This window comes from Tachysurus vachellii, chromosome 21 (assembly GCF_030014155.1).
Source record: "Tachysurus vachellii isolate PV-2020 chromosome 21, HZAU_Pvac_v1, whole genome shotgun sequence".
Classification (NCBI taxonomy): domain Eukaryota; kingdom Metazoa; phylum Chordata; class Actinopteri; order Siluriformes; family Bagridae; genus Tachysurus; species Tachysurus vachellii.
In genome coordinates, this window is record NC_083480.1 from 5,587,481 (window position 1) to 5,602,422 (window position 14,942).

The 14,942-nt window shown below is 38.7% G+C and overlaps 1 protein-coding gene across 2 annotated transcripts in view; it reads right to left on the bottom strand.

Moving 5' to 3' along the window:
* Positions 1 to 14,942, bottom strand: part of cacna1ha (calcium channel, voltage-dependent, T type, alpha 1H subunit a) — an 88,374-nt gene that overhangs the window by 13,676 nt on the left and 59,756 nt on the right. The window contains exons 11-19 of one of the 2 annotated variants that reach the window (XM_060897050.1): positions 5,587 to 5,738; positions 5,205 to 5,390; positions 4,142 to 4,259; positions 3,371 to 3,526; positions 2,250 to 2,337; positions 1,817 to 2,025; positions 1,320 to 1,706; positions 255 to 355; positions 55 to 178 (exon numbers count right to left, since the gene is read on the bottom strand). In XM_060897050.1, coding sequence (XP_060753033.1) covers positions 55 to 178; positions 255 to 355; positions 1,320 to 1,706; positions 1,817 to 2,025; positions 2,250 to 2,337; positions 3,371 to 3,526; positions 4,142 to 4,259; positions 5,205 to 5,390; positions 5,587 to 5,738 — 1,521 coding nt within the window. Of the gene's footprint in view, positions 1 to 54; positions 179 to 254; positions 356 to 1,319; positions 1,707 to 1,816; positions 2,029 to 2,249; positions 2,338 to 3,370; positions 3,527 to 4,141; positions 4,260 to 5,204; positions 5,391 to 5,586; positions 5,739 to 14,942 lie in introns of both variants that reach the window. The other variant, XM_060897049.1, reaches the window with a different exon arrangement.

Sequence of the window (14,942 nt, forward strand, 5' to 3'; positions counted from 1 at the left end):
TTTCACTAAAAGCTGAGGTCACAAGGTGCAGAAGAATATAATAGTTGAGCTTACTGGGCTGTTGGATTGAATGTGTGGCCTTTCCAGAGCAATAGTGATACAGTTAAGGAAGATAAAGACTAAGACCACATGGTCAAAAATCTTGTGTGAAATGATCCTCTGGCAGAGCATTCGAAACCTAAAGAAGAGAAACACAATGAGGTCAAAGGATATAATGTATGGTTACTAGATTTAAAGTGAAGAAGACTACTTACTTGTTCCGTGGAGAGAATATATAGAGAGACCAGTCCTCATGACTTTTACACCACTTGGGTTTATACGCATGCAGCATCCTCTTCAGGCGAAAACAGAAACTCTGCAGCATAATAACACGTTGGATTCAGAAATATTGCGAATAAAGATCCGAAAAGCTAGCATAGAGAAATAAGTTATTTCTTTCAATTTCTCCCTTTGACACAGAAGAGGCAGCAGCTTGCTGTTTTTCATATTATATAGCGCTTGAAACTCAATTTCAACGTAGTGCTTCTTGAATGCTGAGTACCATAACACCAGATCACAGGAGAGGTTGGTTTTCACCCTCCAAAATAATAATAATAATACAAATAAATAACCGCCTGCCTCCAAAGTATGGCATCAAATCTTTTAGTCTTACAGTACAATTAGTCTTGTAACAAGTCAAACCCTTGGGATGGCACCCTTACAAAAAACAAACAAACATTAAAAAACTAAAATATGCTGTTTATTTACATTAAATCTTGCCAATTAAGTGATAATGAACAATTTTGGAGCATGTGATAGATTATGTACTGTAGTGTTGATGAAATCATCAGAAAGAAACCAATTTGTTTGATTGCATCCACTAGTTCCTATGGAAACCACACTGGTGGTCTGTTGGGTAGGGAAGAAGAACAGAAGTTGCATAAGTAACTGTATAAATAAAAGGTATGTTCACTTAGGTTTATGGAGATGTATGGCCAGAAGACTGATGTGACATAGTGGAGTATTTTTATAGGAAAGCCATTTGGAGTCATGGTAACAGAGTGACAACTCTGCTTTTTGTACTTGATCTACTGGGAATACTCCTATAGATCAGAAAGTAACCTGCTATTCCTTCACTTACTTGTAGTAAAATCCCAGAAACATCTGTAACATTTCAGTTAAAGTAACTTCAAGCTACTTATAAAATGGCAGAAACATCACTAATTGTACCATCACTGGCTAGTACATTTTTAACAACCATGCACAAATCTCTCTGTATGCTGTGTGTGTAGAGGTTTGTGTGTGTGTGTGTGTGTGTTTGGAGCTGTGTGATTGCTCACATCATCTAGATCCTCCTCTGTGGTTGAGTCCTCGCGGCTCAGCTCAGAGGGCAGCTCTCTGGAGAGGTGTAGTGCCCTGCCGTTGCAGTCGTGGTACTCTCCTGATGGGCACAGACTGGGGAGTGTTGGCAGCTCAGGAAAGTCCAGAGAACTGGGGTGGTGCAGAGAGCTACCACTGGCACTTCCTGTTTTTCCCAGCATGATTCCCCCTGGTTCCTCATCCTCAAAGCTGCCTCTACCCTCACCTGAGAGCAGAGACTCCCTCTCCCCAGATGTGTCTTTCCTCTTTAGACTTGGTGCTCGACTCAGGCCGTTCCAGCTTGACCTGCGACTGCCCCAGTTACTGCTTGTACTACACGGGTGGCAGGGTGATTTACGTGGGCTGGCCTGTAAAAAAAAAATCCCAATTTGTTTTTCACGCTATTTTCATAATCAGGTTTGCTTAATATGCAAAGTGGATAAATGTCAAGCACTACTTTTGACTTAAAACTACTCACCAGTGATCTCTGATCGTAAGCAATTGGATCAATGGAAATCCCACTGCCACGCCTTAATTCCCCTAAACTGAAGATGGAGTCTGTGCCAAGCGAGCTCTTTGGTGTGGGCATAGGAGTGGCAGCTGTGCGCATGATGATCGGTGGAGGCAAATTACCGTGAGTGTCCACATGCCCGTTTGCAGACATCATCAGAGAGTACATCTTCAACTCTGCTAATGATAATTGAAAGACAGCGATTCATTTCAGGAAAACAGGAAGAAATATAATGCCAAACCAGACCTTGATATATTGTATACATCCAAAGTCCACTGGAGAAAACTAAATGTGAAGATTTTTCACGATAGCGCAGGACCCACAGTATTGAAACCAATTTCCTTTGATAATCCAAGTTTTTTTTAGTGTTTTAGTGTAATAAAGTAAGTTAAACAATAACCTGTGGCACGTAATTCTCCCATCTTCTCCTCTTCTTCAAAATTAACTGACCTCTTCTCCTCATCTCCGTCAGATTTGGTGGCATCTCCCTACAGTTTAGAAGACACATTTAAAGAAAAGCTCTCCAGTGGTCTCGTGCCTGGCTCTTTGGCACCAATAACAGCAAGTGGCAGCACCAATGTAGACACTGCTAAAAGGTTTATTTTTTAATAAATACCTGTATTACTGGAAATTATAACTAGAGTTTAGTTAAGTTAAAATATAAGAATGACTATGAGAATACAGTATTCTGATAAGATTTAGAAAAAATAAATATCACATCTTGTTAGTCATTTATGTTGTAGACCATAAGAAATTTCAGTTTATGGCTTTAAGAGCTTTCTATGTGTTTGGCTCAGTGTGGGTCAGTAACCTGAGTTAATGAGGTCTCGTTGTGAAAGTGCTGTGATGCTAGTTTTTACACACACATGCTGGGTCACACAACCTGCATCAGCACATCAGAAGCGGCCAACCACATATACAGAGGAAAATCTATATAAAGTGTTTTTATTGGGCCATGTTTAGATTTGTAGTCTAACGTCAAAATACATCTATGTATACATTGTGAAAGGTCATTTTGAGAGTTATGCTAAGTAGGTGCAGAAATTGATTTCCTGATGCATTCTATTAAGAATATTGAAATAACCCATGTGCCGTCATGTCGATCAGTTTTTTTTAAGAACCAGATGGCAAAAATATATCAGTTGAAAATTTTAATAGTAAAGTTTTTTAGATGATGAACTTCTAAATGCTTTCTAGTAAGTACAGTATTCACAGATTTGTTAATATCCTTCTGTGCATTCAAGTCAAAGCACCCTGTAGTCACTATCATGTGGATTTATGAATTTCAGGTTGAAATATTGTGGTGATCAGACCCTGAAGTTAATATACTGTAGCTCCTCCCTTACAGAAGAACATGTTTAAACTGCAAATAGTTTTGTAGGCATTGTTACGCACTGTTGCTCTTTAAACTTTTTTAAGACACACACACACACACACACACACACACACACACACACACACACACACACACACACACACATATAACATTATGCTGCATATAAATATTGAATAATATCACACCTCTGCTTGAAAGCCCTCTACCAAGATGGCTACCAGAAGATTAAATAGGACGTAATTCCCAAAGCTCATCAGGGCCACAAAGTAAAGTGCAGCCAGTGGAGACGTGGATGCCATTCCATTATAGAGGACCACGTTCCAGTCCTCCTGAGTTAGTATCTGCAATAAAAAAACAAGCCTAAAATGTAAAACTGAGATAAACAACAGATGAAAAGCTGATGTTGCAACGTACTCCATTTATATTTTTATAGAAAATTATATATATATATATAAAGAACGTACATAACCAAAAATAACCCAAAAGGCCAAATACACATACCTTTTATTTGTATTTAGGAACAAATGACTGCATTTTTTGCGTTCCCTGCATGATACTTGATCGCTAAATGCCTTCAGTTGCAGGCTTGCCTCTAAAAGTGCACTATACAGCTCAACATATTGCAGGGTCAACACTATAGCAGCATGTCTTTCTGCTGATACAGCAAACACTACCAACACATCGTTTCAGGGCATTTAAAATGATTGTTCCCCTCTGTATGTTTGTGAAAAACAATAATGGCTTCGAGATAAAACTGTGGGATATCTTTATTTGGCCCTTGGTAGAAGTGCACAAAGCCAGTGGACTTTCCTTATATTATTGAATGGATACAGGACTAAAGCCACCTTAATAGCTTTAGATTAAGTGCAAGTCTGTGTGTCAGTGATAACGTGTGCCTTTTTCACCCCCTCCTTTGACTCATCACTCATTTGAGATAGTAATGTTCACAACCAAACCTGAAACACAGTGACGATGGCCCACAGCAGAGAGTCAAAGTTCTTCCTGTCTGGAATGGTGTCTCCATTCTCCAACTTCAGGCTGAATTTGCAGCCAAACAGATGCATTCCAAGAATACTGTAGAACATTACAGAGCAAGCTAAAGATTGTTCTGACAATTAAAAAAAGATTATTATTATTATTATTATTATTATTATTATTATTATTATTATTATTATTATTATACCATTTCAACAGAGATGATTATGCGAATTAGTACCATTTTTGGTGGACTGACTAGAACAGGCCTAGAAGATGTATCTTTACTCACTGACTTTTATTCCAATTATTAAAATGTTAAACTGACATCTGCACATCACTCTACACTATGCAGATAACTTGCACTCCATCAGGAAGAGTAGAAGTGACCGCCGCAATCAGCCAATAAACAGTAACTTACGTATGTGGTTTCCTGTATATTAGTCCTCTTAAAAAGTAAATTACAATTTAAATACTATCCAAATTTGAATCATAGTTCTGTAATAAATGGGTTAAATTTACAGTGTAGCTTGTAATAATATAGTAAAACTGCCAATTTTAGCTCAATATTAGAAATATGAAAACATTATTTTGGATAATAAAAGTAATAAAAGAATAAGACATAATAGTTTATAATAAAGCTGTCTCTTTATGATTTTCACCATCGTGACAGTGTTTATTTTTATAATAAAATTCCAAGCTCATTAATATCTAAATGGATTCAATAAGTAAAGATTTCTCATCAAACAGAGTGTTTCTGTCAACCTAAGCTCTTTAATATAATTTGGGATCTTAAATATATTTAAGTCTATTTATATACTAGCTGAGATTTTTTTGATATATAATGATTATAATTAATAACATTCCCAGGATGTAAGGTTAAGAAGATCCCATTAAGGTTATTTACTGTAGCTCTTCTGAGAGTAACTTCAGAGCATATATAAAATATAAGCTGTTGATATCTGCCCTTCAGTAAGTGGTCAAGACAGCTCAATTCTTTCAGTTTATATCTGTGTAAACGGACATTTCGGGGGCCTTTAGCACCTGAAGGTGAAGATGAAGAGCATGAGCAGCATGCAGAAGGTGGCCACATTATCCATTGTCTTCATCAGGACCACCAGCTGTCTCCGCAGAGCAGGTAGGAAGCGCACCAGCTTGAGCACACGCAACAGACGAAAGGTCCTGAGCACCGAAAGACCCCCATCAGCCTGTCCAATAATCTCCCATACACTAACAAGGACATACATACACTCAGCAGGATCAGCACACACATCTCATGTTTATATTAAAATAAACACAGATGCAGGATAATGGCACACAGTGAAAAAATGTAAAATTTGGATTTTATAATAGAATTATAAGACCCCTGAGAGACGCATCATACAAAGGTGCACAGCTGTGAAGTTAAATGTACAATGTACTTTACCTTATAACAACAATGATCCCATCAAAGATATTATATGGGTTTTTGATGTAGCCGAAGAGACCAAAGGCCAACAGCTTGAAGATCATCTCAAGGACAAACATGCTGGTAAAGACAATATTGCTAATCTCCAGAACATCTGTCAGTTCATCAGGCTATGGGAGCAAACAAACACACACACACAAACACACACACTTGTTATTAAATTTGTTATTAAGCTGTAACTGTCTTTCATCGTGATCTTAGAAACGTGATTTCCGGTCATTGCTCTATTAAAAAAACCTTGAATCCCAGCGTTTGTGTAGTATTGTGTATTTATAATTAGAAATTTTAAATGCATATTTACATAATTATGAATGTTACTATACAAATGAATACTATACAAATGAATACCATATATGAATACTATATATGCATCTAATTATAATGTTATGCATCAGTCAAAACAGTCCAGTGTAGTTAGAATACAACAATTGCTAACATGTTCAACATAAACATCCTAAAGTTAATAATTCCTTTACAGAGCAGATCTGCATGATTTAAAAAAAAAAATACAGAGCGTGTTCCTAACTTTAATTGTATTAGAAGCGCTTGATTTCTGGGCTTGATTTCTTGGCCCCATCCTTTTGCTGGCAGTAGCATCACTCTATGGTTTCATCCTCTTCATCTGATTTGCTTCTGAATATTTAAAGTCAGCCTCAGAGTTGAATGAGTAGAACATGTCTAGTATTTCTTGTTACTAATACATGACTAATCTTAAAATATAATTCAAACAAGGAGAAAGCTATTGAAGAAAATTTATTTTGGACATTTGACCATGTTGTGTCCTTGACCCTGTTTCGATCAGTTCTAAAATCCGATCAGTTCATCTGTTGAATACAATGCTAATTAATTATAAATCCTACAAATGGTCAACAACTCGTTCTTGAGATATTACATTAACAGTGTTCTCAGACAGACAGATGGATAATTGATTTTAAATTCACAAATGAATTCAGAACCAATACAAATCAGACTCACATGAAAAGTTTAAATATCACTTTTTTCAAGCATGACCAAAGACAGTTTCAGGTTCAGCTAACTCAGATTTCACAATAAGATCATTTGCACATAACTAAAACTGCAGAAAAAGTTTACTGCATTTACATTTAAGTTTACTCTCTGATCAATAATGACTATAAACAAAATTTACAGACAAAGCCGAAAGACAAAAATGCTGATTTAAAAACACTTCTTTGAAAGAACGGTGCAGCATGTGCTAAATTTTCCAATAATACCAACATCCCAGCTAGTATGAGCACAGAAAAATATATAACTATGTAAACTATGAAACTTTAAATAAGTCTGCAATCCTTTGGCAGTACATGAATTTTTACAGCCATCGTTCTCTTTCTTATTTTCATCACATACATGTAAACCTCATACACACAATCTGCACAATTGATTCTAACTACATTTGGAGCTACCGGTACCCTTCGAAGTTTGCAGTAGACCTCCATCAACAACTTCATCTCTTCATGGCTGTGGGAGTGTACAGTATTTTCATACTTTTCATAGAATTGAATATCACTCCCACAAACCATTCTGTTGCTGATTATGGATGTACATGGATGTATACCATGTATGGATGGTATGACCATACCAATTTTTAACCTTGCAAAGTTATATAAACACACATAGTGATCATTTTTTTGTTTCCGACCATTGGCATCATAAGTCCAACAAGTTGAATCTTGCTCTAAACTTCATTTCAGTTCCCACAAACCCCACAGTCTGACTAGGCTAAGCATGGATAACACAGTAGAGTGGGTTTTCCTCAATATGTATCTCGCTACTGTTGAGCCTGCAGAATTAGCCGTAAGTGCTAACACAACAAATCTAATGATCAGATTAGTGGGACTGTTTGAACAGAACATTGTGTACTACAGTAACTTGACACAAAGCACACTGTTTAACAAGCACACACGTTCACTTCGTCCAAAGTCTAGACATCCTATTAATGTCAGGCACAGATGTCTGGCAAGATTCATCCTAACTCTCTAGTTGATTCTAGGATTATCATTTATCATTGAAAATACACCTGACAAAATGATGTCTAATTGAGGCTCTCTTTGTCAACAAAATAGGAGATTCCTCTAAAAATACTGACTCATCTGTATGACTCATTTTTCTCAAATGTAGCAGTGAGAAAATGAATCTCCAGAACATTTTCTGATGTCTATATATGGTCACTGTAGCATGAGAACCAGGCAGATTTAGAAATAACACTTATGAAGACTTATGAAAACTTCTGTACTCCTTGAGTCTCTGTGGTACTATGAAACCACATATAAATTTCCAGTAAAATGATTAAAATCAACCACAATTTTAACTTGCAATATATTTCCAGTCAGAATAACAACAGTTAAAAAAGGTTCGGAGTGACTCAGATGTACCAAAGCCACTTGATTCGAACAACTTCCCTCTATTCACTGGCGGATTGGTAACAAATTATAAAGCAAACAAATAAAATAATATGAGAAAAAGCTAACATTAGCTATCTTTAGCAAGCAAGCAATTGTGCGCTACAGTATCTAGCCAATATTAACTGTTCAGCCAAGCTAGCTACTGTAGTTAGTATTAGGTATATATTCTTAAACATTTTAATTGTGCTTTACTCACTCCAGAACTGTGTACTGGTCAGTGCGGCACTGTGAACACTATTGTATCCTATTATTTTGTATTGTACTGTCTGTTTACTGTCTCGATGTACTGTACAGTGTACTTAATTCGGTGTTGTTTTACATAGCTCTATGTTTTATGCACCATTGTCCTGGAGGAACATTGTTTCATTTCACTGTGTACTGTACCAGCTATATAAGGCAAAAAAAGCTTCTTGAATTTTGGAACACTGGAACGTTTATTGTTATTCATTTATTTGATAGTTTCAGTTCAGTTATATTCTGAACCTCCGTAACTTTTATTATTATAATAATTTTTGTTGATTATTTATCTTTTTTTTTTTTTTTTTTTGCAGATTATTACATGAGCTTCCTGAGTCATAAGCTTTAGCTCTGGTTTGAGTATTTCAGAAACATACATCATTCTGTGTACTCTAGAGACTGTTGTGTGTGAAAATCCCAGGAGATCACCAGCTTCTGAAATACACAAACCAGCCAATATGGTACCAACAACCATGCTATGGTTAAACTCACTGAGATCACACTTTTCCCCCATTTTGAGATCTGACATGAACATTAACTGTAGCTCTTGAGCTGTAGCTGTGTTTGATCATGCATTGTTCTGCTGAGACATGATTGGCTGGGGTGTTTCTGTTAAAGTGGATGATGTACAGTGGTGTGAAAAAGTGTTTGCCCCTTCTTGATTTTTAATTTTTTTGCACATTTGTCACATTTTAATGTTTCAAATCATCAAACAAATTTAAATATTACTCAAAGATAACACATGTAAACACAACATGTAGTTTTTAAATGAAGGTTCAGTTTTGCCGGAAAACATCTTGATGATCCCCAAGACTTTTTGGAAAATATTCTGTGGACTGACGAGACAAAAGTTGCACTTTTTGGAAGGTGTGTGTCCCATTACATCTGGCGTAAAAGTAACACTTCATTTCAGAGAAAGAACATCATTCCAACAGTAAAATATGGTGGTGGTAGGATGATGCTCTGATGCTGTTTTGCTGCTTCAGGACCTGAAAGACTTGCTGTGATCAATGGAACCATGAATTCTGCTGTCTACCAAAAAATCCTGAAGTACAATGTGCGTCCATCTGTTCGTGACCTCAAGCTGAAGCGAACTTGGGTTCTGCAGCAGGACAATGATCCAAAACACACCAGCAAGTCCACCTCTGAAAGGCTGAAGAAAAACAAAATGAAGACTTTGGAGTGGCCTAGTCAAAGACCTTAAACCCTCCAATTCGGCTGAATACCAACAATTCTGCAAAGATGAGTGGACCAAAATTCCTCCACAGCTCTGTAACAGACTCATTGCAAGTTTGATTGCAGTTCTTCAAACCAGTTATTTAGGTTATTTTACCCAACCAGTTATTAGGTTTAGGGGCAAACACTTTTTCACACAGGGCCATGTGGGTTTGGATTTTGTTTTCCCTTAATAATAAAAAAACTTCATTTAAAAACTGCATGTTGTGTTTACATGTGTTATCTTTGACTAATATTTAAATTTGTTTGATTGTCTGACACATTAAAGTGTGACAAACAAAATACAAAATCAGGAAGCGGCCAACACTTTTTTCACACCACTGTATATATGTATCTATGTATGTATGTATGTATGTATGTATGTATGTGTGTTGTTATGTGATATAATTAATGTGTGCTGGCTCCTTTAAGAGATCGTCACGTAATGATGATGTCATCAGCGCCAGACTAGTTCGTCAGTTGTTTATAGGAAGTCATCAAGCCCTCATTGCAGCTCTGCTAATCGTAATTCATCTGCTACATTTCATGTTCTTTCGAAGGCATTGTTGGTATGTTGAGTCACGTTAAAAGGTTATATAACTATATTTGTCAGTATTTTACATTTTGTCCTAAGAGTTCATTTCAATTTGAAATTCAAACACTTGCAGTACGGACAACGTGTTAAATATATATTGCTTTAAAATGTGCACCTTGGAACTCAAAGAGCTTTAAATGTTAGTTGTGTGATATGTTTTATTCATAAATACATATTTGATTCTCATGTCATGTAAACAACTTTAATTAATTAGCTTAAATTCATTGTCATTCTTTTTTTTTAGTTTTACCCTACTTCCAGTCAGCCATTAAACGAAGTGAATTGGATGTCTGCTTCAGTGTGGTGATTGGTAGAGGAGTTGTCTGTCTGTCAACTGGTGCAAGGCGTATTAGGGTGACAGAATAGTAAAACAACATCTTCATGCAGACTGATCTACAGCAGAAAAGGTCAGGGTGTCTCCTTGTGGTGGAAGAGAGAAAGACAATTATACGGCACATAATTGGACTCCCTTTGCGCTATGGAAGATTCAAAGACCCCAACTCATAGCACTTTAGTGACCTGGTCTAATCGGTCAATGTCATCCAAACGTTCAAAAGGGTCTTCTGTCAGTTCTGCTATTGCCTTAGCCCTTGCTGAAGCTGAAGAAGCCAAAGTTAAAGTAGAATATGCAGAGAAGGAAATGCATATAAAGATGCAAAGTGCACACTTGGATGCAGAAAAGGCACGTTTAGAGGCACAATTATTTGTTTTAGACGTTGAAAGGAAAGCTGCTGCTGCAGTAGCTAAGGCTGAAGCACTAACTGCAGCCCTAAGTTGTGATAAAGAATCAAGTCGGAAATCTGACATTGAATACAGATCTGGCTCTCACGATTCTATCCTAAGAACAAAAGAGTATGTTCAAGAACAAGCTAGACTGCAAGCTAACGCCCAGTTAGATCCATCTGAGATGTTGGAGGATGCATGGCCACCGCCGCCACCAGCAGAATTATTTCAAGAGAACTTGATGGAACGGCCATCCTATGAAATTGAGGGTTTCGACACAAACAAAGACTACAGACGTTATGATACCTCTAAAGTCATTTTTGAGGCTGAGTCGCATCTCTTTGGTGCTCATTCAAACACATCGGCTGGTTACGCTCTCTATCCGGATGCTCAACCTCCATATGTAAAATCCGCTCCTGCCATCAAGACAGAACAGGATCCTTACCCATGTAATATAAGGCCGCCTGATGAGACATGTCACAGGCCCACCTATTCACATTCTAACATGCAGTCATCAGGAAGGGCTCCAAATGCCCACAGTTATCCACAAGTTAAATCATATGCTGCGACTCCATCTCAACATGTCCAATTTCGGGCTAGTACTCCTGATGTAAATCAGAGTGTTACCGATCTCGTCAGATTCATGGCGCGGCGAGAGATTGTTTCAACAAGTCTACTATCATTTGATGATCGCCCTGAAAATTACAGAGCATGGAAGGCATCATTCTTAACTGCCATCAGAGATCTTAATCTCACGGCTAAAGAAGAGATGGATCTATTGATCAAATGGTTAGGTGCAGATTCTAGAGAACAAGCAAAACGTATAAGAGCAGTTCATATCAAAAACCTAGACAGAGGTCTTCAGATGATCTGGGAACGGTTAGATGATTGTTTTGGAGCACCTGAGGTCATTGAAAGTTCATTACTCAGGAGACTAGATGGTTTCCCAAGGATTTCAAATAAAGAAACAAACAAACTTAGAGACTTAGGAGACCTCCTCATGGAACTCCAAGTGGCAAAATCTGAGGGAGTGCTATTAGGTCTCGCCTGTTTGGACACTGCACGGGGCATAGCTGGTATAGTGCAAAAGCTACCATTCAGTCTGCAAGAGAAATGGATGGCTCTAGGCTATGCATTCAAACAACGGCACAAAGTCCCCTTTCCCCCATTTTATGTACTTGTTAACTTTGTCACAGAACAAGCAAAGATGAGGAATGATCCCAGTTTTGTTCTTCCTCTTCATGCCGACAATCCAAAGCCAGGAAGCTTTAAGAATGTTAACAAAGCTTCAATCTCAGTACACAAGACCGATGTTTTTCCAGAGAGAACTGTAACTGGTGAAACCCAAAATGTTGATATAGATGTGGCTAAATTCTGCCCTATACATAAAAAACCACACCCTTTGTACAAATGCCGTGGGTTTAAAGAGAAATCATTTGAAGATAGGAAGGCCTTTTTGAAGCAGAATGGGATTTGTTTTAAGTGTGTAGCATCCACCACACACTTTGCAAGGAACTGCGGAAAGCTCATCAAGTGTTCTGAATGCGGCAGCGAAACACACCATTCCGCTTTGCACCCAAAATCCATCTCTCAGCCTGTTAAAACCCACATCCAGACCAAAGATCATGGCGGGGAGAAGGAACCCTCCGAAGATGAAGTGTCGACTAAGTGTACAGGAGTCTGTGGTAGTAATCTTAGTGGCAAGACATGTTCAAAGATTTGCCTTGTGACAGTGTTTCCAAGTGGTCAGCGAGAGAAAGCAATCAAGGTGTATGCCATCATTGACGATCAAAGCAACCGATCCTTGGTGAGATCGAAATTCTTCAGTGTCTTTGACATGGACGGCAACAGATCCTCCTACTATCTCAAAACGTGTGCAGGGATGATCCAAACAAGTGGTAGAAGAGCACATGGATTCCAGGTGGCATCTATTGATGGTCGGGTCGTTCATACTCTGCCAACCTTGATAGAATGTGATAACATCCCAGATAATCGGTCTGAGATACCCTCACCACAAATTGCTCTTCATCATCCACATCTAAAAGGCATTGCAGCACAGATTCCAGAGGTTGATTCAAAGGTTCCAATTATGATGCTGTTAGGTAGGGATCTCATAGAGGTACATAAGGTGAAGAGGTACATTAATGGCCCCCCTGAAGCTCCATATGCTCTGAAGCTGGACCTGGGCTGGGTCATAGTTGGTGACGTGTGCCTGGGCAGAGTTCACAAGCCGGAAAGTGTTAACACTCTCTTCACCAGCACCTTGGATAGTGGTCGTCAGTCACTGTTTAAGCCGTGTCCTAATGTCTTTTATATCAAGGAGAATGTTTGTGATGTAAAGCCCTCAAGTTCCTGTACTGCTATTCCACTGAAGAAGCCTGTATGGAAAAGGGATGACCATGTAGAACAGGACATCTTCAAGAGAACAAAGGATGATGAAAGATTGGCTCTTTCAGTTGAGGATTTGGCTTTCCTTCATATAATGGAGAAAAGCTTTTACAAGGATGAGAAGCACAGCTGGGTAGCTCCCCTTCCGTTCAAACTCCAGAGGCGGCGCTTACCAAACAACAGGTCACAAGTTTTAGATCGTTTCAGATCTCTACAGCGATCTTTTGCTAAGAAGCCAACCATGAAAGAGCACTTCTTTACATTTATGGAGAAGATACTAGAAAGAGGTCATGCCGAAGTAGCACCACCACTTAACCATCAAGAAGAATGTTGGTACTTGCCTCTCTTCGGTGTGTACCACCCAAAGAAGCCAAACCAGATTAGAGTCGTCTTTGATTCAAGCTGTCAGTATGATGGTGTCTCACTTAACGACGTTCTTCTGAAGGGACCTGACCTGAATAATGGACTGCTTGGAGTACTTTTGCGCTTCAGAAAGGAGAGAGTAGCGATCACCACAGATATACAACAAATGTTTCATTGTTTTCTTGTTAGACCAGAAGATAGAAATTTTCTTAGGTTCTTCTGGCATGGAAATAATGATCCAGAGCAAAACATCATTGAGTTCAGGATGAAAGTCCATATCTTCGGTAACAGTCCTTCTCCAGCCGTCGCAATTTATGGCCTTAGACAGGCAGTGAAGGAAACTGAGACAGAGTTCGGAACAGACGTCCTAAAGTTCATAGAAAGAGATTTCTATGTGGACGATGGCTTAAAATCTCTACCCTCTGCAACAGCTGCCATTGATCTCCTTAAAAGGACACAGGAAACACTTGCTCGCTCCAATCTAAAGTTGCATAAAATTGCATCAAACAGTGAGGAAGTTATGAATGTATTTACATCTGAAGGTGACTGCCGAGATTCAAAGGACATGGACCTGGACAAAGACACATCGTCAGTCCAGCGTACTTTAGGAGTTAGCTGGAATCTCAAAACTGACACATTTACATTTCAGCTGTCCAATGATGTGAAACCATTTACACGCCGTGGCGTTCTCTCTACTGTGAATGGGTTATATGACCCATTTGGGTTTGCAGCCCCAGTTGTTATTCAAGGCAAAGTTCTGATTAGAAACCTCACAAGTGACTCACTGGACTGGGACCTACCCTTACCCCTGGAGAAAAGGGAATCCTGGCAAAAATGGAGGGACTCCCTTCAAGAGCTTCAACAGCTCCAAATCCCTAGACCCTACACCAAAACCTCTCCATCAGAAGCTTCACATAGAGAGCTCTGTGTCTTCTCAGATGCTTCAGTTATGGCTATAGCTGCAGTAGCTTATCTCAAAATTCTGGACATGGAGGGAAAGTGCGAAACAAGTTTCATCTTAGGGAAAGCCAGGCTGGCGCCTCGCCAAGAGTTGACAATCCCTCGCCTTGAGCTCTGTAGTGCAGTGTTGGCCGTAGAGGTGGCTGACATTATAATGGCAGAGTTGGATATTAAGTTTGATAGAGTAACCTTTTTCACAGACAGCAAAGTGGTCCTCGGTTACATCTATAATGAAAAACGCAGATTCTATGTCTTTGTGAATAATCGAGTTCAAAGAATAAGAAGCAGTTCGCACCCTCAGCAATGGCATTATGTTCCAAGTGCCCAGAATCCAGCCGACCATGCAACAAGGTCTGTGCCTGCAGATCGTCTAAAAGATACAACATGGCTCACTGGTCCACCATTCTTGTCCT